Below are 23,899 nucleotides of genomic sequence, written 5' to 3' on the forward strand. Positions count from 1 at the left end.
GGCCTTGCTCAGTGGGTCAGGGATCTGGCTTGGCAGTGAGCTGTGGTGTAGGTGGCAGATGCAGCTCGGATCTGGTATTGTTGTGGCTGTGGTATAGGCCATGGCTACAGCTCCAATTTGACCCCCTAGCATGGGAACTTCCATATGGCACCCTAAAAAGAAAAAAAAAACTGACTCCTTACTTGCTGGTGATGAGGTGGGCTAGGGTCCCTGTCTTCTTTGTGGCTGTATTCTCAGTGCAGTCCTAGGCCTGGAACAGGTCTCAGGCAATGTCTGTTGAATGGACGATGAAAGAAAAGAAAGAAGGGAGGGATGGGCGTTGAGGAGTGGGGGTGAGTATTCAACCACCTGCCCAGAATCACAGGTTTCCATTTACTAGAATCACCAATTATACCAATTCTTCTGATTCCTAAATCTAGAACTGACATTTGGGGGTCTATGTCTCTTGGGGAATCACTCACACAATCCTGCACAATTTTGAGGGCTCCTGACTGCCTATGGTTAACCCACGGGCTCCCAGGGGTAGGGTCTCTATACTGCAGTTTGAGAATCTGGCACAGGCCACACAGCCCTGTCCTGGGGACACAACAGATGTGAACGCCCTTCACCAGAGCCTGAATCACAGCACGCACTTCTCCTGTCTTGTCTCGGACCATGAGCCTGCACTGAGCTGCAGCCCCTGGCACACAATGCGGCAGTTCTGACACCACTCCTCCACTTCCTCTGTCCTCACATGGCCTGCTGCCCCTCCCAGGGGCTGCCGCTAGCCAGGGACGTGCTAGAATGCTCGTTAATGCTACTTCAGCTGCCATCGGGCCTGGCAACCTGTGTGCGCAGCCTCTGGGGCAGGGACTGCCTGCGTCCCACACCTGGGTCTCCCCCCACCACGACTCAGCAGGACCCCGTCTCTCTTCCCTCACCCCTAACACCATCTTGGTCAGAGTGTGGGTAGGGTCTAAGGCTCAGGAACGTTCTTAGTGCCAAGAACAGTGCTGTAGACACAATAGGTAACAGTTGTATTTATTGGGGGTTTTCCTAAGCCAGAAGTAGCATGTTAGGCTTTTTTTGGGGTTGTACCCTTGGCATGAGGAAGTTCCTGGGCCAGGAATCAAACCTGTGCCACGACAGTGACAATGCCAGGTCCTTAACCCACTGAGCCACCAGGGAATGTCCATGTTAGGCTTTTTGCACATGTTTTTCCATCAAATCTCAAATGAAGCTGGTCCTGTTAGCACCCTATTTTACAGATGTAGAAACTAAGGCACAGAAAGGGTCACTTCTCTGAGGTGCCCAGGGGGAAGTGCTGGCATTCAGTCTTAAGCTGGTCTGACCACAGGGGTGGATTTTGGACCATCAGGAGAGTGAGCCTCCTCCAGCAGTTAATGCTGATTATCTGGAGGTGGCTGTTCCCCTTGACCTACATGGGCATCTGTCCTTGGAAGCCTTGCACCAGGAATGTTTTGAGCAAGGTGGCAGAATCACATTCATTAGAATTTCTCAGAGGATGCACAATTTGCTGAACCTCAGCTTGTCTCTTCATTTGCAGTCATAAAATATTAAAGCCAGAAGGTCCCTTGGTGATTGAGACTTTTCATCTCCACATTTTACAAAGGGGGAAACTGAGGCCCAGAGATGCAAGGGATTAGGCCGAGGCGTTCCCAAGTCATAGATAATTAGGAACAAACCCAGGACTCTGGACATCATGTCAATGCTCCTAAAATCAAAGAATGTGAGCTCAGGAAACAATGTCCAGAGCCTTCTGGTCCAAACCTCTCATTGTGCAGAACGGGAAACAGGCTCAGAGAAGAGTGGGGTCTTCCTAAGAGTGATATACAGGCAGGCTGAGTGTACCATCCATTAAACTCAAAGTTCCAGTTTTGTACTAGCAGTGTGACCAGAGACATATGAGATGACCTCTCAGAAGTGGAAATAACAACCCTATAGTATAAGGTCACTGTCAGGAGTATAAATGGTGCTGATCTGTAGGCCAGCATCCAACACATACTAAGGGCTCAACTCGTGGTATAGATTAACACTGGTAGGATCTTGTAATTTTCCCCCTCTGCCATCTCCCTTCCAGGTTAAACATTTTTTTTTGGTACGGAACAGTGGATGAGACTGTGGACTACTGCTTCAGCCATTTATTAGCTGGGTGACCTTGGACTGGCTACTATTGTGTGACTCTGGGCTCATCAGTAAACAGGATGTCAAGAACAGGACCACCAGACACGGCTGTGCGGGTGGGGGTGTAAATAACGTATGCGACAGACTTCATGAAAAGCCAGGCATATAGTAAGTGCTCGACATATTTGGGCTACCACTGTTACTTGTTACAGGCCCTGTCATATGACTGTCACATCCCAGGCTACAGGGTGCCTGTTCCACCAGGAAGGGGCTGGTCTCCAACCTCCAGAACTCTCCAGTGTCAGGAGTACTGATGCAGCAAGTGAAGGAGATCTCAGAGCTCTGAGCCTCCACAGGAACGCAGCTCTGATTCCTCAGTGCCTGCCTGGAGACAGGAATTCTGAGAATGCTGGATGAAACTCCGATTTTTGCAGTTGTGGAAGAGCCTCCGTCTTACAGGTGCAGAAACTGAGGTCTGGGGAGGGTAAAGTTGCTGCCCACAGATGCGCTGACGCCAGGACACAGGCCCTGGGCTAGGTGCACGGGTGTCCTCGCTTGTGGCACAATATCCCAGAGAAGAGCCCCTTCCCCTAGAGCCCCGCCCTCGAGGAAGAGCGCTGGCCACGCCCCTTCCAGAGCGCAAGCTCCTTCTTTCAAGGCTCTGCGTCTGGCCCTCCCCGTGGCCTATCAGGGTATGTCGGGCCGTCACTCGCTGCGTCAACAGGGGCCGCCGCTAACTTTCTGCAATCTCCAGGGATGCCTCTGACCCAATGCTGCGGCGACCAAGGCTGCGGGGAAGTCAAGGCCGAGTTGTAGGCAGCGCTCCTGGCTTCTCCAGGACCTCGGAGGGCGCTGGACAATCCTCAGAAGCCAGAGGGAGCCCTCCGCCATTTCCAGCGCCAAAGGACGGGGCACGACTGTTACGCAGGCATACTCGCCTCCGCCTTTAGAGGGCGCTGTTGCCAGAGCGATTCCGTCAAGTCGGAGAGCCGGCCTACGTATTGAGACACAGAAATAGGTTCTGTAGTTCTTGGAGTCTCGGTTTCTCCCTCCGGAAAATGGGCTTGATGACAAGTCTTGTTAGGCTTTAGCGAGAGTTATTTAGTGAGATAATTCTGTGGAAGAAACTAGAAGACATATTGATAAATATACAAGCTACTTTACTTGTCTCTGTTCACTGTAGTAGGGTACCTTCCTTCCCTGCGTGTACTGTGAGAACTGTAAACTGGGGAAGATACACATAAAGACTCTGGCACCTTGTAAGCAGTCAGTAAAAGCCAATAATTGTGATAATGGGCAAAACACCCTGCCAAGACAGGAAATAAAGTCCACGTCTCAGTTCCTGCTTCCAAGGACCTTCAGTGGCAGAACCTGAAGCAAGCTGCAGTGAAAGCACTGGTTGGGGAGTCAGATTTGCTATAACCACTTGGGCCTTAGTTTCCTCATATGTACAACTGATGACTTCTAAGGCTTTCTAGCAGGGTTTCTTTTGGACTCTGGGTTGTAAAATGCAGTCCAAGATGGGTTGTAATTATAAAATGATGAGGTAAAGGAAGGTCTATAGGAAATCACCACCAATTGGCACGTATTCACTCAACAAACATAACTGAGCTAATACTCTGGTACCATGTCCTAGGGAAACAACTATGAATATGAGGTGCCTTGCGCCCTTGCCCAAAATCCAGTTAGGAGACAAAGAGCCCTTTAGGATAGGCTAGAATGAGGGAAAGGCAGGGGGCTGGGGAGCCCATACCTTGAGGGGTGAGGAAAAGCTCCCTGAAGGCAGAGTTAATGTGGAATAGGCAAAGGATAAAGAGGAGTTATGTGGGAGTTCCCATTGTAGTGCAGCAGAAACAAATCTGACTAGTAACCATGGAGTTGCGGGTTTAATCCCTGACCTGGCTTAGTGGGTTAAGGATCCGGTGTTGACATGAGCTGTGTGGTGGAGGTCAAAGATGTGGCTTGGATCCAGCGTTGCTGTGGCTGTGGTACGTATGGAGGACATGACTACTGGGGTGGGGAAATGATTCAGGCAAGCAGCTCTGGGTGCAAGAGAATAAGGCAGAATTAAGAATTTCATGGAGGTGGGCCTGGAAGGTGGAAGAGATCTGGGTAGAAAGGGACATGGGCAAGAGAGGGCATCGTAGCTCTCTTTGTCCTTTCTGTCCAGCCCTGCCCCTTCCAAATCCACCACCAGGAACATTCTTTTTTTAATTTTTTTTCAGGGAATATTCTTGTGTCCTCTCTGTGCCTCGGTTTATGTCCCTCCATTTGTTTCCCCACTGCACACATCCTGAGCCCCCAGGTACAAGAACCCACCCCCTGCACTCAGAGGTTCATGGTCTATGAAGGAGCTGAAGGCACAGGCATGATGGATCCAGCACGTGCCATCATCTAGGTCCCAGGACAGGCCCTGAGGTGATGAGTGGGGATCAAGGTACCAGGAGGGACATGGAGGAGGACAAAGCCTGCGACTGGAGAGATAAGGCAGGGAGGTATTTCAGTCCAGCTATGAACAAATACAGGGAAGTGGATGGGTGGTGTTTTCTAGAGCCACGTTTTGTGCTTGTCAAGTGATTTAACTTCTCCAGGCCTCAATTTTCTCACCAAAGCTTTTTATTTAAAAAAAATTAAAAAAAAATTTTTTTTGGCTGTGCCTAAAGCATGCAGAAATTCCCAAGACAGGGACGGAATCTGTGCCACAGCAGCTATAGCAGTGACAATGCCAGATCCTTAAGCCACTGAGGCACCAGGGAACTCATCATCAAAGCCTCTTAGAGTGGATGTGATACCTAAATAAGATAAAGTATGAAAAAAGAATTAATAGGAGGGGCTCGATCAGTGAAGTTGGAAGGCTGGTTGAGGCCAGACCAAAATAGTTCTGCTATAGAAACACTGGCTTAGAATGTATGTCCCCAGGTCCCTCCACCAGAGATTCTGACTCAGATCTGGGTGGGCCTGGGGATTTGCTTTGGTGACCAGCATTGAGGCAGGATTTGGTTTAATTTTAATAAAAAGCATATTTTCTCCACTAACTCCCTTTAAGACAGAAAAGATCTCAAGGTCAGCTCTGTCTGCTTCTTCCTTCACCATTAACCTCCATAGGGCACAGTTCAGGTGCCCAGCAGAGTTCTTACCAGTCTGTCTAGGTCTGCTGTGGGCTCCTGCAGTCTTCTGTCCATGGCAGGCGCCTAGCTCAGGGCCGAGGAAGAGGTTGCAGAAACTTTCCTGGCATGTGTCCTTGCTGCTGGTGTTTGCTGCTTTGGGTGGTGCCAGGATGCTGCCAGGGCCTATGTGTTCTCATGCAGCCTGACTTCAGAGGAACCAGCCAGGATGCAGCTGCCCCCAGCAAAGCAAGCTTCACATCCACCAGGCCCAGGTGTGCCCACTTACAGGGGCCTCTTTAAGGCCAAATAATGCCTCATTCATCTGCCAACACTGACCACTGGAAATGAACTTTCACTCAACTGATAGTTCTCCCCCTAAGCCCCAACACCCCAATTTAAACTCATTGGCATAGAAGCTTTCTAAAATGTACTAAGCACAGCTTTCTCCTCCTGAATAAAGAGATGAAGCATCACTGAAGTATTTTTTTCTGAGGGCCATTGTGAAATATTGGGAAGTGCAGGAGGCCTAAGTGTGTGCCACAGCCCCTCCACCACCTTGTTCTCTGACCTTGGCAGGTCACTTTCTTTCTCTGCTAGGTATCCTACTCTGTACTGGAGGACGACCCTGCAGACCTAGGGCAGTTGTGGCAGACACCATGTATGCAGGAAGCCAGCACACAGGAGGCATGTACTCACCACACAAAAGTTGCCAAAATTGTTTTCTTGAGGATGTAAGATCTACTCTATGAACATTAATCATGGTTCCATGACTGCTGTCTATTTACCTGTCTCCTCAGGTAAGGACATCCAGATAGCTGAGTCAGCAGTCATTTCAACTTTCTGCCTGCCTGGAAAGCCTCCTCCTTCAAGACAATGCCAGTTATCAACCCCCCTTGCTTCCACCAAGATGCCAGAAGGAACCCCCAGAGCAAAGCTCCAGCCAGGGGTGATAGGACCAGGAAAGTGATAGGTCCAGTTGTAAAGCAGTGGTCCTGTGGGAACTCAGCTGGCCTTCCTATGAATGTGAGAGGTGGTAGCACACTCTTGTAGTTGAGAATACCTGCTGTGGAGCCTCGCAGACCTGGGTTTGAATCCCAGCTCCACCACTAGCTGTGACCTGGGGCAAGTCACCCAACCTCTCTGATCCTCCATTTCCCAAACCATGAAGTGGGGATACTAACAGCATCTACTTCATAGACTTGCTGGAATGAAAAAGGAGTAAAAGCAGAGTTACCTCTTCCCCTTCTTAGCAGATAGACTTGAGTCCTATTATTGCTTAGCTTCTTGCACTAGATAATAAGAATACAACAGTCCTAGACCACTGGTAATGGCCAGCCTCATCTAATTGCTAGAACTGGTCCCTTAAGAAAGACCAATGAGGAGTTTCCCCAGTGACTCAGTGGGTTAAGGAACCAGCATCGTCACCAGCATTGGCTTGGGTTGCTTCTGTGGCACAGGTTCCATTCCTGGCCCAGGGACTTCTGCATGCTGTGGGCATGGCCAAAAAAAAAAAAAAAAAAAAAAAAAGAATGACCAGTAAACAGTCTCACTCCCAGACTCAGGAACCACAGCCAGAGAATCATTCATCAGCAATTGCTCGAAAAGGGAACTAGAGCTGGAGAGACTTGGCAGATCTGTAAATCCACCCACCAGCTCCTGACCTTTGCGGCAGAATTCAGCTTCCCACCTGGTGTCATCTCAGGGCGGCAGACAGTGGGCGGGCAGGCAGACCTGCTGTAGGTTTAAATCAGCTTTGGGCCAGTCCCCTTGTGGTCACAACTGTGGGTGGACACTAGGAGAGGGAGGCTTATGCAAAACTACACTTAGTTCAGTTTCTGCTGTCTCCTTCATAAAGGGAGTAGGGGGAGGGAAGCTGCCTCCCCTTTACTATAAATCAAGGCTTGTAAAAATAGGACATCTCTAAGAGTGGAAGGAGGAAGAGGGGAGGAGAGAAGGCATACAGAGGACAGAGAAACTGGGGGTTGGGGGAGAGATGGAGAGATTGATAGAGAAGGAACAGAGAAGGGAAGGAAAGGAGAGACAGTATGTGGGGCATGATGAACACCAGAGAAAGAGACCAGAAAAAGAGAAACGCTCGGCGATTCATAGATACATAAAAATAATTGCTGAACTCAAAGAAGAAAAGGTATTACTGAGGTGAATTTGCAGGCAATGGAGTGGGCAGGGTTTGAGCCCCTGCAAAGTTGACTACACAGCTCAGGCTGCCTGGAAGGCTCCAAGCCAGGGGTGGCCACTCTCCCAGTGCTCAGCCAGCCTGGAACTGTCCAGATCCCTGGTGCTGAAATGTTCAGGTGCTCAACCTCCCGGGCAGGGCGGCTCAGCCAATTGACAAATATTTGCTAAGCACTTACAGTATGGAACCCTTTGTTCTAAACATTGAGGAAAGCAGCATTGAATAAGAGAGACAAAAATCCTTGACTTTATGATGTTGACATTTCGTGGGAGGAGAAAAGATAAGGTAGTAGGAAAAAAAGAGAATTTCCTATGTTAGAAAAAGGTTAAGCTCTATGGAAAGAAGTAAGACAGGAAGGAGTGTGGAATGCACTCCCAACAGTGGTCACAAGCTCTTCTCCAAAGAGGTGGTATAATCCTGTAGGATTCCCCAGGCTGGGAGTGAGCCCCCACATAAAGAATGTGCTAGCACTGGTTCACAGGTCACAGAGACAGTTGGGTGACCTATCAGAGGCCAGACCCCACTTCCAGCCAGCTGCCTGTTTCCTCTCTGGGGGCCTCTCATTCCTCCAACCTCAGGGCATCCATCAGGGCCAGAGAAATGGGTTTCCACCATCAGGTGTGCAGCACCAGCTTAAGCTTGGATGATCTAGGACACTGTCACCAGGTCAACTCAAGCAACTCACTACCTTACTCTGGTCTTCATTTACTATAAAGTAGTCTATAAAGTAGGGACAGTGATCCCTGCCTAGTGAACTAGGTTTGAGGAGGTACCAAGGAGAAAGTGGTGGCTTGAGTTCTCTCTGTTGTACACATGGGGGGATTCCCCCTCACTAGGATCTCATTCTTCAGAGTCCCCAGTGCTCACTATGGGGTCTAATCCTGTAGACAGTAAATGAAGGGAGTGACAGCAGTCTTTTGGCTGACATTCACAGAGAGCTAGCTGCTTTACCTTTCACACTGTGGTGCCGTTCCTGAACAGCACCGACCTTGTGGTACACAGGGGCCCAGGAGGAAAGAGAAGCTGGAGCCCTTGTCTGAGTGGGTCCTGCAGTGTGGGCCACTGTGGGTGATTCTTGGGGACCAGAAGAGCCTATACCAAACAAGTTTGGGAAACTTGGCACCTCTAGGAGATTCTCATCATCAAGTCCAGGCTCCAAGGTTTTCCCCATGAGCCTTGTTTAACTCCTTTAGCTCTGAAATTCTTTTCCTCTCCCTTTTGGAGGAACATCTATCATCATTCTCAAGAAGGTACCTTGGGAAATGCTACACTGAGATTTAGGAAGGACTTAAGAACCCTTGCTCCAGGGGGAGAGATTTATAGGGTTCTGAATCTTAGTGTTTGATGTATGCCTATCACATAGCAGGCACATGGTAACCATGTGAGGAGTGGATGAATGAATGATGATGAATGAATACACTCTTCTACTCGCTTTCAAATGGTAAGAACTGAGGGAAGGAAGGTGAAAGGGATTTGAGCTCAAGCACTTAGGGCAGAATCATTTTTAGTCCCCCCTGGACACACGTTTGGATGCAGAACTGATGGGATTTATTCATGCATCCATTTATTTACCCAGTGACAACTCTGAATGGTAAGTGTGATGTGGTAGACTAGCACTGGGGACCATGGAGGGGATAACTGACTATGAATTGGGGTCAAGAGGCCAGGGATGGCTTCCTGGAGGTGAACCTGAAGGACACTTTGGGGAGGCTGACCCCAGGACTCCCACCCTCATGTCATTTTTTTCCAGCCACATGAATCATGCTTGGGACTTCTTGCTTAGAATGCATAGGGAACTGTGGTCCCACAGCTGTGGCCCCCCAGCCTTGATAGAATCCATCTTGACCCCTCCCTTCTTTTATCTGGCCTCTCCTACCACTCCCCCTTGCTTTCAGCTGGTGTCAGCCTTCCCACACCCAGAGGATGTATCTGCATTATGCAGATGACTGAAAAGACCCAAAGGGACAGGGCTCTAATGGCAAGATTCCAAGCACAATGACAAGTAAATGGGGAGCCATGTGAGAGTAGGGGAGCCCTTCTTAAGCCCCCTAAATGCCATTCTCAGAAGCCTCAGACCAGACACTCACCTCTATCCTCCCAGCACCAACTGCAAACCAGCCCTTCTGCCCCTGCAAACTGGAACATGACTGGATCTTTAAATGGGGGAGAAAAATGCTTCATCATGTTCTGCTTCTCCATGCAAAACCAGAAACTCCCTTCCCCCTCCTCCTCCTCTCCAGCGCACTCTCCTCCCAGTGAAACGTGGTTAAAGGGACAGCAGCAGCACTTCCCCATGTCTGAGGGTCTGCTTAGAACTAGGGGTGCAGGCAGGAGATGAAGGGCAAAGAAAAAAGAATTGGCAGAGGTCTTTTCTGGGGGATCTGTCTGTCCTCCTCATGGGGATCCTACAGAAAGAAAACCATGTAAGCTGGAAATGTAGTGGGGTTGAGATAACTGCCTGAAAGAGGTTTGGGTCTGGGAGGGGATTCTACACTGACTCTCCAGGGATCTCAAGTCTCCTTTCTGGAATCAGGCACCTATGGGTGACCCCTGAACTCCCAATGGAGGGAGCCCACCTGTGTATGTGGGAGAACTTCACAGAAAACAGAGGACTTGACCCCTAGCAGAAGGTCAAGGGGCTGGGTCTCTGGCTCCTGATTGACCCCACTAGATCATTCACTCACCTCTCTCAGTTCTCCATCCTTCACTTAGCATAGGGTCATGCAAGGGGGAGGTGCCATTCTTCCCTTACCCATTCTTCAAGGTAAAGGCAAAAGTTAACCCCTTTTCTCCCCAACAAAGAACAGGTCCTGTCCATGGTGCTGAAGCACCAGCCCACAGTGCCTCCCACACTCCTGAGGCACTTGACACGAGCCAAACCCAAGAAAAAGCCAAATGCTACCAGCAGTTGCAGGGCCCCCTAAACACCAGGGCCCTCTTTGCCACCTGAATTAGGGCTTATGGGGGTGAGAGACTCTGGTATCCCAAAAGCATCTCATAACTTCCCTGGGGGTAAGAAGGGAGACCTATCATGGTATCCACTTGTCTACTGTGGGTGTGTGGGAGAGATGACAAGTTGAAGCTAAGGAGATGAGGAGCAGGGAGGAAGAAACATGGACTTCCTAGTTGTAGGAACGTGGCTGCTATATCCACAGGCAGCAGGAGGGTTCTCCTCTCCCAATTCGTCCAGAGACACCCCCCCAAAGCAGAGCTGCTGGGGCTGGGTGGGGGGAAGGAAGTCTTGAGCTGCAGCCTGACCCAGGACAGGGCAAGTCCTGTCTGTATACAGATAGGAAACCCGAGTGTGTGTGGAGGGGGGTGCACAACTTGTCCAAGGTCATTTGGCCAGCAACTGCTGAGCTGACCTCAGTATGCAGACCCTGGCTTGAGTTACTCTTAACACATCTGTCACTTCCCCCTGCTCACACAGGCACCAGCTCTCCCAGCTTTATGCCCAGTTCCCTGCAGCACCCCCACTTTTGGTTCTCTGAACCTCTCTGCTTTTTCAGGGGACCCTCTGCCCACTTCACTGAGGGCCCTCCTTGTTAGGGCTGGTTGCAGGGTCTCTCACCTCCTATCCTACAAAGACCACTGTGCCCAGCCCCCCATCTGGGCTTCCCTTCATCCTCTGCAGTGTCTCCCACATCCCCAATTCAGGGGAGCCTTGCTGCCCTCAACTCCAGGTCCCCCTCCCCTATTCCATAGCTGACTTCAAATTCCTTGAGCCCTCTCCTGGTGGCCCCTTTCCTACTAGGGAAACAGTGTACCTCCATTCAGGGGTCTGCTACCTATATTTTCTGTAGCATCCACTATGCCTTCATTCAGGATTATTTTTCTTCCTCCCCTGTTCTGGGCCGGCTGAAGACACTGAACCGCCTCTCCTGAGGGTCTATTAGGAAAATCTTGGGGTCCTCTCCTTCGGGGGTCCCCTCATTCTACTGACTACTTAGTCTTCTATCGCTCCATCCCAAAGGCACACTGCCTCTATTCCCATCAGTTCTTCTTGCCCTACCCCCATTTCAGGCTCCTTTTCTTGTTCCGAACTTAGCAGCAGGGTCTTCCAACCTGCACCCTGGGGGTCCCAGTAGGTCCACTCCGGGAGTTCCCCAACCTACTGTCAGACTCGGCCTCGGATAGGGGGGTGCTCCTCTGACGCTGCGTCGATTCCCCTCCACTCCTTGGTTCCCCTGCCCCGCCCTACTCACTGCGGCTGAGCCGGCCGGCCCGGGCCGCTGGGGGAGGAGGCGGAGAAGGCGGGGCCCTCCTCCCCCGCTGCCCCCCCTCAACTGCTGAGGGGCTGGACCCCGCCGGGCTGCTATAAAAGGGCTGGCAGTCCCGGTGCTGCCGCAGTGCCTCCCTCCCCGTCCTGGCCTCGGGGTTCGCTCCGCACCTGCTCCGGCCAAGATGAGCTTCAGCGGCGCGGACGCGCTGCTGGGCGCCTTCGCGCCGCTGCACGGAGGCGGCAGCCTGCACTATGCGCTGGCTCGCAAGGGCGGCGCGGGAGGAGTGCGCTCCGCAGCCGGCTCCTCCAGCGGCTTCCACTCATGGGCACGGACGTCCGTGAGCTCCGTGTCGGCCTCTCCAAGTCGCTTCCGCGGCGCGGGAGCCGCCTCCAGCACCGATTCGCTAGATACGCTGAGCAACGGACCCGAGGGCTGCATGGTGGCGGCCCGTACCGAGAAGGAGCAGCTGCAGGCGCTGAACGACCGCTTCGCGGGCTACATCGACAAGGTGCGGCAGCTTGAGGCACATAACCGCAGCCTAGAGGGCGAGGCGGCGGCGCTGCGGCAGCAGCAGGCGGGCCGCGCGGCCATGGGCGAGCTGTACGAGCGCGAGGTGCGCGAGATGCGCGGCGCCGTGCTGCGCTTGGGCGCGGCGCGCGGCCAGTTGCGCCTAGAACAAGAGCACCTGCTGGAAGACATCGCGCACGTGCGCCAACGACTAGATGACGAGGCCCGGCAGCGAGAAGAGGCTGAGGCGGCAGCACGCGCACTTGCGCGCTTTGCGCAGGAGGCCGAGGCAGCGCGCGTCGAGCTGCAGAAGAAGGCGCAAGCCCTGCAGGAAGAGTGCGGCTACCTGCGGCGTCACCACCAGGAAGAGGTGGGCGAGCTGCTCGGTCAGATCCAGGGAAGCAGCGCCGCGCAGACGCAGGCGCAGGCCGAGGCGCGGGACGCCCTCAAGTGCGACGTGACGTCGGCTTTGCGCGAGATCCGCGCGCAGCTTGAAGGCCACGCGGTGCAGAGCACGCTGCAGTCGGAGGAGTGGTTCCGAGGTTCGTAGGCGCGCGCGGGGTCATGGAGGGTGGGTCGCCCCTGCTGGTAGGACAGCGAAGGGCAGGGCGGTGGTGGACTCTGAATAGAGGTGGCTGGACTGAATGGTGGCGCAGTTCAGCTTCCCCCTGCAAAATGCATGCTCCTTAGATTTAACTGTTAAACTCTGGGTCTTTTGTGGGACCTCTCACCCCCTAGCTTCCCTGTAACTCTGGGTTCTCCTTCAGCCTCCTCCAGGGTTCTTATACCTGTCCTTCAACTCTGGGTCTGCTCAGCTCCTTCTCCCAAGGTTAGGTAGCCCCACTCTGTCAGCTGCCTTCTACAGCTCCAAAGCGGTGCCGGTGCCGTCTTCTAGTCACAGGCGCTGGGCGCTCCTTGCCCTTCAAAGCAACATGCCTTCCCTGTCTGGCACTGCCCATCCCCTTTTCCTGAACCCTACAAAGGACCCTATTCTCTGACACCTATTAGCTCCTCCCCACTACAGTCGGGGAGGGGTGGGTCATTCTTACATTCTTTCTTGTCCCTGGGGGCGGGGGGCAGGGGGCCATCACTAAAACTAGTTAGCAGTGCCTAAGGCTGAGGTGGCCAGTGAGCCCTTTAATGTCTCCTCTTCCCTTCAGAAAAGCTGGGAGCCTCCCAAATCCATCCCCTCCCCCAGCTCTGTGTCACCCTGAGTCAGCTAGATTGCAGCTGCTGCAGCTTTGAGGTTGTACCCAGCACCTGCAGGGTGACTTTGACCAACATTTGCCCTCTCTGGTTTTCACTTCTTTTGGGATTGAAAGGGGTAGGGGTCAGCCAACTAGGCTTCTTACTCTGGGGAGCTCCATGAGCCTTTCTGAAACTGTAAAACTTCTGCATTGTTCTCAGGAGAGGGTACAGAGGCTTCAGCGACTTTCAAACAGGTCTGTGATCCACGGTGGGTAAGAATCCTCACCCACTTGGATGGTTTCTAAGTCTTTGCCAGCACCAGCAGTGAAAACCAGGAAAACTGGGATTTGGATGCATGACTTTTCTGTTCCTTCCTCTCCTCTGCAGTGGCAGAACCATCCCCTCCCCCATCTCTGCAGAAAGGCTTCTCCCAGAGCAAACCTCTGCTCTCTTGTGCTTTGCCCTTGACACAGCAGACCATCCCAGGACTTTCTGAACCACCCAGCTGGCATTCCTTGTTCTCCCTGCTCTCAAGACTCAGGCCCTGAGTGTCATTATCTCAGGATTCAGGATGTTCACTTTCAGGAGATTCAGACTAGTCTCCAGACCCACACTGGCCCCTGAAAAGTCTTCAGGGAACCAGCAGCCCATTACTCACAGGGGCCAGGGTGTGGCTGCTATTAGCAGGGGCTCCTGTGCTAAAGAATGCACAGCTGGGGAGTTCCCCATCATGACTCAGTGGTTAACAAGTCTGACTAGGAACCACGAGGTTGTGGGTTCAATCCCTGGCCTTGCTCGTGGGTTAAGGATCTGGCATTGCTGTGAGCTGTGGTGTGGGTCACAGATGTGGCTCGGATCCCAAGTTGTTGTGGCTCTGGTATAGGCCGGCAGCTACAGCTCCGGTTGGACCCCTAGCCTGGGAAATTCCATGTGCTGCAGGTGTGGCCATAGAAAAGACCAAAAAAAGAAAGAAAGAAAGAAAAAAAAAAAAGACTGCACAGCCGGGTGGAGGAGGGAAGGGACAGAGGAGCTGGCATGCAGGCCCTCAGGCTCTGCAGTGACCTTGCACTCTGCACAGCAGAAACCTGCAAGGAAAGGGCTATGGCTATGTGGTGGCTCACAGTGCCCTCATGCCTCTAAAGGTCACAGGCTCATTAACTTGTTCAACCATAAGCTCAGGGTTGAGCACCATGGGCCAGGTTTCACATATGAACCCCCATCACTGCCTATCTTTGCTGGGGAGCTGAACCAGGAGGACTAGAAATGGGGCTTCCTTTGCCCTGCAGAGTTTCCAGATCCTGAGTTTGGGGAGACAAAGTGTGATCTTTGGAGCCAGATAGACACTAGATTTGAATTCCAGCTCTGCTGCTCAAACTGGCCTACTGGCCTTAGGCAGTAGTTATTTGCCTGTCACAAAGGATAGGGTGGCACCCAGCACTCGAGCCATGTGTGTCACCTTCTAGCTCTAGGCACTAGAAGCCAAATTCAGTTGTGTGTAACCCTGTACCTGCCCCCTACCCTTCTCTCTCCCCCACCCCTCCAGTGAGACTGGACCGACTGTCAGAGGCAGCCAAGGTGAACACAGACGCCATGCGCTCAGCACAGGAAGAGATAACTGAGTACCGGCGCCAGCTGCAGGCCAGGACCACAGAGCTGGAGGCACTCAAGAGCACCAAGGACTCTCTGGAGAGGCAGCGCTCTGAGCTGGAGGACCGTCATCAGGCCGACATTGCATCCTACCAGGTGGGCAGGGGTAGGGCAGACAGCCAGACTGCTTTACTTGGTTGGGTGACCCTGGACAAGTCACTGCCCCTCTATGAGCGGGGTCTCAGTACTTAAGATTATGGACCTTGGACTCAGGGGTACCAGTATGTCTTTCTAGCTGTGTGCCCCGAGGAAAGTTATCTGCCTCTCTGAACTCCCTCTGTTCAGTGGGGGAACAAAAGCCTCCTTTGCAGAGCTGTGAATATTAAGAGAGAGATGAACTTTTCATGAGACGAGTGAGTGTGCTTGGCAGGGTCATGGTCACAGTGGGCATTCAGTAAACAATAACCAGTGCCTGTGAGTGAGGGTAGCCTGGGGAAGGCCTTGGCAGATACCTCCCATTAAGGACACCTGCCAAAAGAAAACATTGCCTTTAAAGAGCTTATTGTACAAGTAATATGTGGTGACTGTAGAAAAAGGAGGCAATAAAAGTCAGCCATAATGGTTCACTTTATGCAGTGGGTAAGTGGGCTTGGGGTCAGGGGAGAAGCATTAGCTTGTATTTAGTGTGCTTCTGTGTATTGTTTTAGTCATCAACAACAGATGCCTCCTGAGCCTTCACTACATGGCAGGAACTTTGGAGCACTGGGGAAACAATAGGGAGCCAAAGGAGAGAAGGGTCTGTTCCCACTGAGCTCTTCATAAGCTTAAGATCTATAAAAATTCATCCATCATCCCACTGACCTGTGATAACCATTGTTGGTGTCCAGTGCATTTCATTCCAGACTACTCCCTTGGCTGAGGTGTAGCGGGATTCTTCTTCCAGGTGGTTTCTGTGTCCATGAATGAGGCCCCATAGCTTTCATAGGGTGAGGGTTGGCCCCAGCAAGCCTGGCTGGAAGGGACTGGGTCTGCACAGCCTGCCTCAGCTTCTCTGGTGCTGAGGGCCAGAGGTTGACAGGTACCTGACGTGTATGTGACCCCTCCTCCCCAGGAAGCCATCCAGCAGCTGGATGCTGAGCTGAGGAACACCAAGTGGGAGATGGCAGCCCAGCTCCGAGAGTACCAGGACCTGCTCAATGTCAAGATGGCTTTGGATATTGAAATTGCTGCTTACAGGTGAGGGGCAGGGGGCCGTTGGAGTAGTGGGGCGTTCTTGTGTTCTTAGAAGGAGAAGCTTTGGATTTTAAGCCCCCAGTGAGGCAGCCTGCCTATCTTAGAGACAAAAACAAAAAATATTTCTTGTTGCAGTGAAACATACATAACATAAAACTTCCCATTTAACCATTTTAAAGTATATGGATCCGTGGCATTAGAAATATTTAGACTGCTGTGCAGCCATGACCGTCATCTGTCTCCAGAACTTTTTTCCTCTTCCCAAACTGAAATTCAGTGCTCATTAAAGGGTAACTCCCCACTCCCTTCCCGTCCCTCCCCAGCCCAGGCAACCACCATTCTACCTCCTGAGAGACAGATATCTTGATAGTGACTTGGTTTCATTCCATCGGTGATTTAGAGGATTAATGCTCCTCACCTGCTTTCCAAATTCAGCCAGCCAGGGACCCGCTTTGGAGGGAAGGGAGGTACTTGAGTTGTCACAGAGCTTCACAGTTCTCTCTCAGAGATTCTTAGCTCTCTGAGCATTTATTTCCTGTGGAAATGAAATGGAGGTGATAATAACAGTACCTACATCAGGGGGTTGTTGGGAGGAGGTGCTAATCCTATCCTGACCTAATCCAGGCACCAAAAGTACCACTGGGCTGCCATAGTGAAGGCCCTCAGTAAATGGTAGCCATGAGAAAGCCACAAGACCTCCCAGCTCAGCAGTTTCCTGCCAAGGGAACAGGGCTGACACCCATGAGGACCTGTCCCAGTTGCTGGCTGTTGACCCCTCTTTGCACGTCTTGGCTCTAATCTCTAGTCTTGCTACTCCAAGTGTGGTCCTTGAACCAGCACAATCAACATTATCTGAAAGCTGGTTACAAAGGCAGACTCTCAGGCCTCACCCCAGACCTACTGAATCATAATCTGCATTTTAATCAGATCCCTAGGTGATTTGTAGGCTGTAACATTTGCAAAGCACTGGTCTGTATGGGTAACTCTACATCTACTGAGGCAGGTATTGCCAGGTTCTTCTTATTCAATATTTCATTGAAACAACCCTCTGAGGTAAGGACTCTTACTGACCCTGTTTTTACTAATGAGGAAGCTGCAGCTTAAAGAGTTTGAGTGGCTTAACCAAGGTCACACATCTAGTAAGTAGGAAAGAGTGGAAACTCTGCCACCACAGTATTCCTAAAACCCAAAGGATGAGATTATAAGGTAATAGGAGACCGTTGAAATTCAAATGGGAACATTCTAAGATCTCTTAAACTCAGAGTTACTTATTTGATTTTAAAATTTTATTTATTTATTTGGCCAAGGTGTGCAGCAGCTTAACATGTAGTCTCAGTTCCCAGACTAGGATTGAACCCAGGCCGCAGTAGCCAAAGTACTGAATCCTAACTACTAGACCACTGGGGAACTCCGTAAACCGAGAGTTACAAATGTGGAATTCCTTGCTCATACTCCCACCTTTCCCTTGAATAACATTTTAGTTGAGGGACAGTAAGTGTAATTTTTGTTAATATAACCGTTCTCTCTTGAGAGCATTTTTCTGGGAAAAAAAAGTTTTATTTAGAAGTTGCAGCCTTAGCTGCATTAACCATAAGCAGTGCCATTGGGCGTGGATTCTGGGTGGTCCCTGGGATGGTCTTCTAAGTGGCTTCTAGTCTCAAAGTGCCCACTTTTCACATTCCTTCCTTCACCAAAGTACATATTACTGGACAGTGGACCTTTGGGGTAATGCAGGAAGCCCCTCATCTCATCAGTCTGCTTTTGAGTTAATAGTAATGCGTTCTATTATCCATTCTGCAGAAAACTCCTGGAGGGCGAAGAGTGTCGAATTGGCTTCGGTCCGAGTCCTTTCTCCCTTCCAGAAGGACTCCCTAAAATCCCCTCCATATCCACTCACATAAAAGTCAAAAGCGAAGAGAAGATCAAGGTGGTAGAAAAGTCAGAGAAGGAAACTGTGATTGTGGAGGAACAGACAGAGGAGGTCCAAGTGACTGAAGAAGTGACTGAAGAAGAAGAGAAAGAGGCCAAAGAAGAGGAGGCTAAGGAGGAGGAAGCAAGAGAAGAAGAAGCAAAGTCTCCCTTAGCAGAAGCCGCTGCATCCCCAGAGAAGGAGGAGGCCAAGTCCCCAGTGAAGGAGGAGGCCAAGTCCCCAGAGAAGGAGGAGGCCAAGTCCCCAGCTGAGGCTAAGTCCCCAGTGAAGGAAGAAGTCAAGTCCCCAGAAAAGGCCAAGTCCCCTTTGAAAGAAGAAGCAAAATCACCAGCAGAGGCCAAGTCTCCAGAAAAGGAAGAAGCCAAGTCCCCAGTGGAGGTGAAGTCCCCAGAGAAGGCCAAGTCCCCAGTGAAGGAAGAGGCCAAGTCCCCAGAGAAGGCCAAGTCCCCTGTGAAGGAGGAGGCCAAGTCCCCAGAGAAGGCCAAGTCCCCTGTGAAGGAGGAGGCCAAGTCCCCAGAGAAGGCCAAGTCCCCTGTGAAGGAGGAGGCCAAGTCCCCAGAGAAGGCCAAATCCCCAGAGAAGGCCAAGTCCCCTGTGAAGGAGGAGGCCAAGTCCCAGAGAAGGCCAAGTCCCCAGAGAAGGCCAAGTCTCCTGTGAAGGAAGAGGCCAAGTCCCCAGAGAAGGCCAAGTCCCCTGTGAAGGAGGAGGCCAAGTCCCCAGAGAAGGCCAAGTCCCCTGTGAAGGAGGAGGCCAAGTCCCCAGAGAAGGCCAAGTCCCCTGTGAAGGAGGAGGCCAAGTCCCCAGAGAAGGCCAAATCCCCAGAGAAGGCCAAGTCTCCTGTGAAGGAGGAGGCCAAGTCCCCAGAGAAGGCCAAGTCCCCTGTGAAGGAGGAGGCCAAGTCCCCAGAGAAGGCCAAATCCCCAGAGAAGGCCAAGTCCCCTGTGAAGGAGGAGGCCAAGTCCCCAGAGAAGGCCAAGTCCCCAGAGAAGGCCAAGTCCCCTGTGAAGGAGGAGGCCAAGTCCCCAGAGAAGGCCAAGTCCCCTGTGAAGGAGGAAGCCAAGTCCCCAGAAAAGGCCAAATCCCCAGAGAAGGCCAAGTCCCCTGTGAAGGAGGAGGCCAAGTCCCCAGAGAAGGCCAAATCCCCAGAGAAGGCCAAGTCTCCTGTGAAGGAGGAGGCCAAATCCCCAGAGAAAGTCAAGTCCCCAGTAAAAGAAGAGGCCAAGTCTCCAGCTGAAGTGAAGTCCCCAGAGAAGGCCAAGTCTCCTGAGAAGGAGGTCCCAAAGAAGGAAGAGGCAAAATCCCCCATGAAGGAGGAAGAGAAACCCCAGGAGGTGAAAGCTAAAGAGCCCCCAAAGAAGGCAGAGGAAGAGAAAGCTCCAGCCACACCAAAAACTGAGGAGAAGAAGGACAGCAAGAAAGATGAGGTGCCCAAGAAGGAGGCTCCAAAACCCGAGGTCCAGGAGAAGAAGGAGCCTGCTGTGGAAAAGCCCAAAGAACCCAAAGTTGAAGCCAAGAAGGAAGAGGCTGAAGGTAAGAAAAAAGCAACCACCCCAGAGAAGGAGGCTCCTGCCAAGGGGAAGGAGGAGGCCAAACCCAAAGAGAAGACTGAGGTGTCCAAGAAGGAGCCAGATGACGCCAAGGCCAAAGAACCCAGCAAAGCAGCAGAGAAAGAGCCAGAAAAGCCAAAGAAGGAAGAGACACCGGCAGCACCTGAGAAAAAAGACACCAAGGAGGCCAAGAAGCCTGAGGAGAAACCCAAAACAGAGGCCCAAGCCAAGGAGGAGCCCAGCAAGGAGGGCAAAGCCAAGGCAGAAAAGGCTGAGAAATCCTCTAGCACAGACCAGAAAGACAGCAGGCCTCCAGAGAAGGCCACAGAAGACAAGGCCACCAAGGGGGAGAAGTAAGGCAAAGAGAAGGGAACATCTAGAGCAGCCAAAGAAACTCAGGAGGGTCTGGGAGCTCATGGGTCAGTGTAATGAATTTTCATTTTTCCTCCCTTTGCGTTAAGAAACTCTGCTTAGGTGACGGGCCCTTCTTCACTAAACAGGAATTTCTATTAGCAATATGTTAGCAAGAGAGGGTGTTCCTAATCCCTGGCCCCACACCCCAACCCTCCCTAGGCGACGGACAATTATGTTATGATAGCTTACGTAGCCGAATGTGATACTTGCCGAATGCCACATGTAAACACTTGATTATAAAAACTGCCCCCCTCCTCTCCAAATAAGTGCATTTATTTCCTGTATGTGCAATTGACAGATGACGCAATAATGAATGAGCAGTTAGAAACACATTATGCTTGAGATGTCTTAACCTATTCCTGAATGCCTTCTGTTTTCCAAAGGAGTGGTCAAGCCCTTGTCCAAAGCTCTCAATCCTGGAAGAGCTGGAGCAGGTGGGGCTGGGCGCTGGCCACTGAACCACGCCAGGGCGCACTTTTCCACTGAAGTCCACTTTCAATTGCTTATGTGCAATAAAACCAAGTGCTTATAAAATGAAAGTGCTGCTTTTGTTATTTATTCTCTTTCCCTGGGCAGGCTGGGGGATGGGCAGGGGAGGTGTTGCTCTCACACTTAAGAATGTGAGAGGTTGTGGAAGGTGGGAGGATGTGTGACTCAGTAGCTATTGGTTGCCACCTTCTCAGCCTGTGGAGAAGCTAGTCTGTGAGAAAGGATGTGATAGATGGACAGAGACAAGATACCCAGAGAGTCATGGTAGATTTCAGGGACCTGATCCTGATGTTCCCTTTTTGTCCAGGCTTATTTGGGATATGGCCCTGTCATTTGCAACCAGGAGAGTTCTGAGTAATATGGTGACTGAAGAGGGTGGTTGCTTTGCTAGAAACCAAATGATGATCTCTCAGGGAATGAGCAAGTCCTTCCTCAAAGTTCTGCCCAAAGTCACCTCACTGGGGTCCATATATCACCTTCAGTAGCCATTTTCATCTGTCACTTTCAAAAGAAAGACTGCCAAGACCATGTAGGGTATTTAGAATCCCAAATCCCCAGCCTTCCTTGATGATATATTCTCATGGTGGCCCCACATGGCACAGGCAGGGCAGAAGGATCAGACCAGGGTGCCCCTCCTCTTTTGCCTTCAGGGGACAAGCTCCCCGTGCTATAGGCAGGATTAGCTGGCCAGATAACAACCAGACTGACTTTAACTATCTGCCAAACAAAATCATCCTCCCTCTGGAAAGATAACAAACCTTAGGAAAAACCAATAGAGTCAATTTGTTATGAAATTGCTTGTCAGGTGTCAGAGGCCTGGGAGACAGATAAAATGTGGAAGGAGCTGATGCCTTAGAATGTGCCCTTCCTGCTGTCTAGCTATTGGCTCTGCAGATACAGCTGGGTTGATGAAAAATATCCTTCCTAGTTTCCCCAGGGGGATTGTTTCAGAAAGGAGAGGTTAGGTTCTGTTTGTAATAATAAACAACTACATCTCAGTGGCTTAACACAAAGAAAGCATCTTTCTTTCTCACTCATTCTATACATCCAGGGCGGGTTGGCAGGAGTCTCTGTTCACAATGGTCACTCAAGGACCAAGGTAATAGGGCATCCATCTAGAGCCAGTCTTCCAAGTTCACTGAAGTAGGGATGAAAGAACGTGGCAAACCACACACAGGCTCTTACAACTTCTGCCTAGAAGAGATACAGGTCTCTTCTAGCCACACTTCATTGGCCAAAGTAATATACACAGTTATATCTAACATCAGAGGGGATGGGCAGAGTAGTCCTACCAAGTGCCTTGGAGGGAAGAGTATGGGGACTCTTTTAGGGGGCAATACTGTTAACTCCACATAATGTTCCAGATATTTCTGACCCAGCAGTCCTGAGGGACTGTTCTGGAGATTTTCATATTCATCAGCATTACTTCTGTTGCAGGCAGTCAAAACAGAATCGAAGTTTAAACAAAATACTTGCTCCTGCCACTGATAATTAATGACAGATACAGCATATTAGCTTACATACCCAGGGAGTTCAAGAAGGTTGACTTGCTTCAGATATAGTTAGATCTAGATCCAGGGGAATTCTCAAATGATGTTCCCTGAGATGCTGTCACCCGATTCTCCATCTCTTGGCTGTTTTCTTTCTTGTAGGCTTCATTCTCAGGCAGGACCTCTCCGTGTAGTCTCCAGAAGCTTTGGGGTTACATCCCACCAGTTTAGTAAATTCGGGGAAAAAAAAAGAACTCTTGTTCAGTATTCCAGGAAAAGTTCAGGAGTTGGTTCTCAGTGGCTGGTAAGGTCACATGCTCCCTCTGAGCCAACACCTGTGGCTGGGCATGCACAGGAAACTGATGGGCAGGGCAGTGGTCATGTGCCCATGCCTGGAGCTGGGGGGATAAGTCAGGCTCCTCAAACTGAAACTGAGAGTTTGGGAGGTGTGGTTCCAAAAGGAAATTAGAGGATGTTTGCCAGAAGAAAAAGGGGTCAATGCTGGGCAGCAACAATGACAAATGTCCACAGTGGTGTGAGTGCTTGTAGCAGAAGATCCAAATGAGCAGTAATAGCCAGTGTCAGTGGGTGTACAGAGAAACCTGAACTTTCTGGAACTAATGGGTGGAATAAAAACTGACAAAACCTTTCTGGAAGGCAACCTAATGAGATACGTCAAAGGCCTTAAGCTTAGATATGCTAACCAAATTATGCCACATTCAGGAACATACCCTAAATAAAGAGTCTGTAGAGAAATATTTAAATACAAAATACATTTACTTCACTTTGTTTATGTTTTGGAAGAATATAAAATAACTTGAATATATAATAATGAGATTGACAAATTAAATTACCTCTCTGTAAGAAAACAAGGGTTTTTTTTGTTTGTTTGTTTGTTTTTTGGTTCTTTTTTTGTCTTTTTAGGGCCGAACTCACAGCATATGGAGGTTCCCAGGCTAGGGGTCGAATTGGAGCTACAGCTGCCAGCCAATGCCACAGCCACAGCAACGCCAGATCCAAGCTGCGTCTGTGACCTACACCACAGCTCATGGCATTGCCAGATCCCTAACCCACTGAGCAAGGCCAGAGATTGAACCTGCGTCCTCATGGATACTAATCGGGTTCATTAACCACTGAGCCATGACAGGAACTCCTAAGAAAACAAGTCTGTTTTTTTTTGTTTTTTTGTTTTTGTTTTTTTTTTGTCTTTTTGCCTTTTCTGGGGCTACTCCCTCGGCATATGGAGGTTCTCAGACTAGGGGTCGAATCAGAGCTGTAGCCGCCGGCCTACACCAGAGCCACAGCAGTGTGGGATCCGAGCCGCATCTGCAAGCTACACCACAGCTCACGGCAACGCCGGATCCTTAACCCACTGAGCAAGGCCAGGGGTCGAACCCGCAACCTCATGGTTCCTAGTCAGATTCATTAACCACTGCACCACAACAGGAACTCCCAAGTTTTTAATTTTAAAGTAATTTATATCAGTGAGACTTAATAGACATCTATATAACATTCCATGCAACAACAGTAGAATACACCTTTCTTCTCCAGCGTACATGGAACACTGTCTAGGATAGATCATATCTAAGGCCATAAACAAGCCTCAGTAAATTTCAAAGGATGGAAAATGGACAAAGGATATTTTCCAATCACAATGTTGTAAAAGCAGAAATTAATAACGAGAGAAATTTGGGAAAGTCACAAATATGTGGAAATTAAGTAAATATGCATAAATAACCAAAAGTTCAAAGAAGAAACCACCAGGGAAATTAGAAAATATTTTAAGATGAATGAAAATAAAGACATAACATATGAAAACTTATGGGATATAGCTAAAGCTTAGAGGGAACCTTATAGTTGTAAATG

The 23,899-nt window shown here is 50.5% G+C and overlaps 1 protein-coding gene and 2 long non-coding RNA genes across 3 annotated transcripts; 1 reads left to right on the forward strand and 2 right to left on the reverse strand.

Annotated features, from left to right (window-relative positions):
- Positions 317–11,660, reverse strand: LOC106505960. Its single transcript, XR_001300905.2, has 3 exons — positions 9,513–11,660; positions 5,262–6,719; positions 317–3,251 (listed from the first exon to the last, which is right to left on the reverse strand). It is a non-coding gene; the product is annotated as an uncharacterized LOC106505960 (long non-coding RNA).
- Positions 11,607–20,595, forward strand: NEFH (neurofilament heavy). Its single transcript, XM_005670778.3, is given in 5 exon segments — positions 11,607–12,697; positions 14,887–15,086; positions 16,042–16,166; positions 17,964–18,699; positions 18,702–20,595. Coding segments are annotated over 5 exon segments (3,225 nt in total). The 5' UTR covers positions 11,607–11,829; the 3' UTR covers positions 19,998–20,595.
- LOC106505961 lies at positions 16,143–22,942 on the reverse strand. The gene is made up of 3 exons (XR_001300908.2): positions 22,068–22,942; positions 16,582–16,698; positions 16,143–16,258 (listed from the first exon to the last, which is right to left on the reverse strand). It is a non-coding gene; the product is annotated as an uncharacterized LOC106505961 (long non-coding RNA).

This window comes from Sus scrofa, chromosome 14, assembly GCF_000003025.6.
Source record: "Sus scrofa isolate TJ Tabasco breed Duroc chromosome 14, Sscrofa11.1, whole genome shotgun sequence".
Classification (NCBI taxonomy): Eukaryota; Metazoa; Chordata; class Mammalia; order Artiodactyla; family Suidae; genus Sus; species Sus scrofa.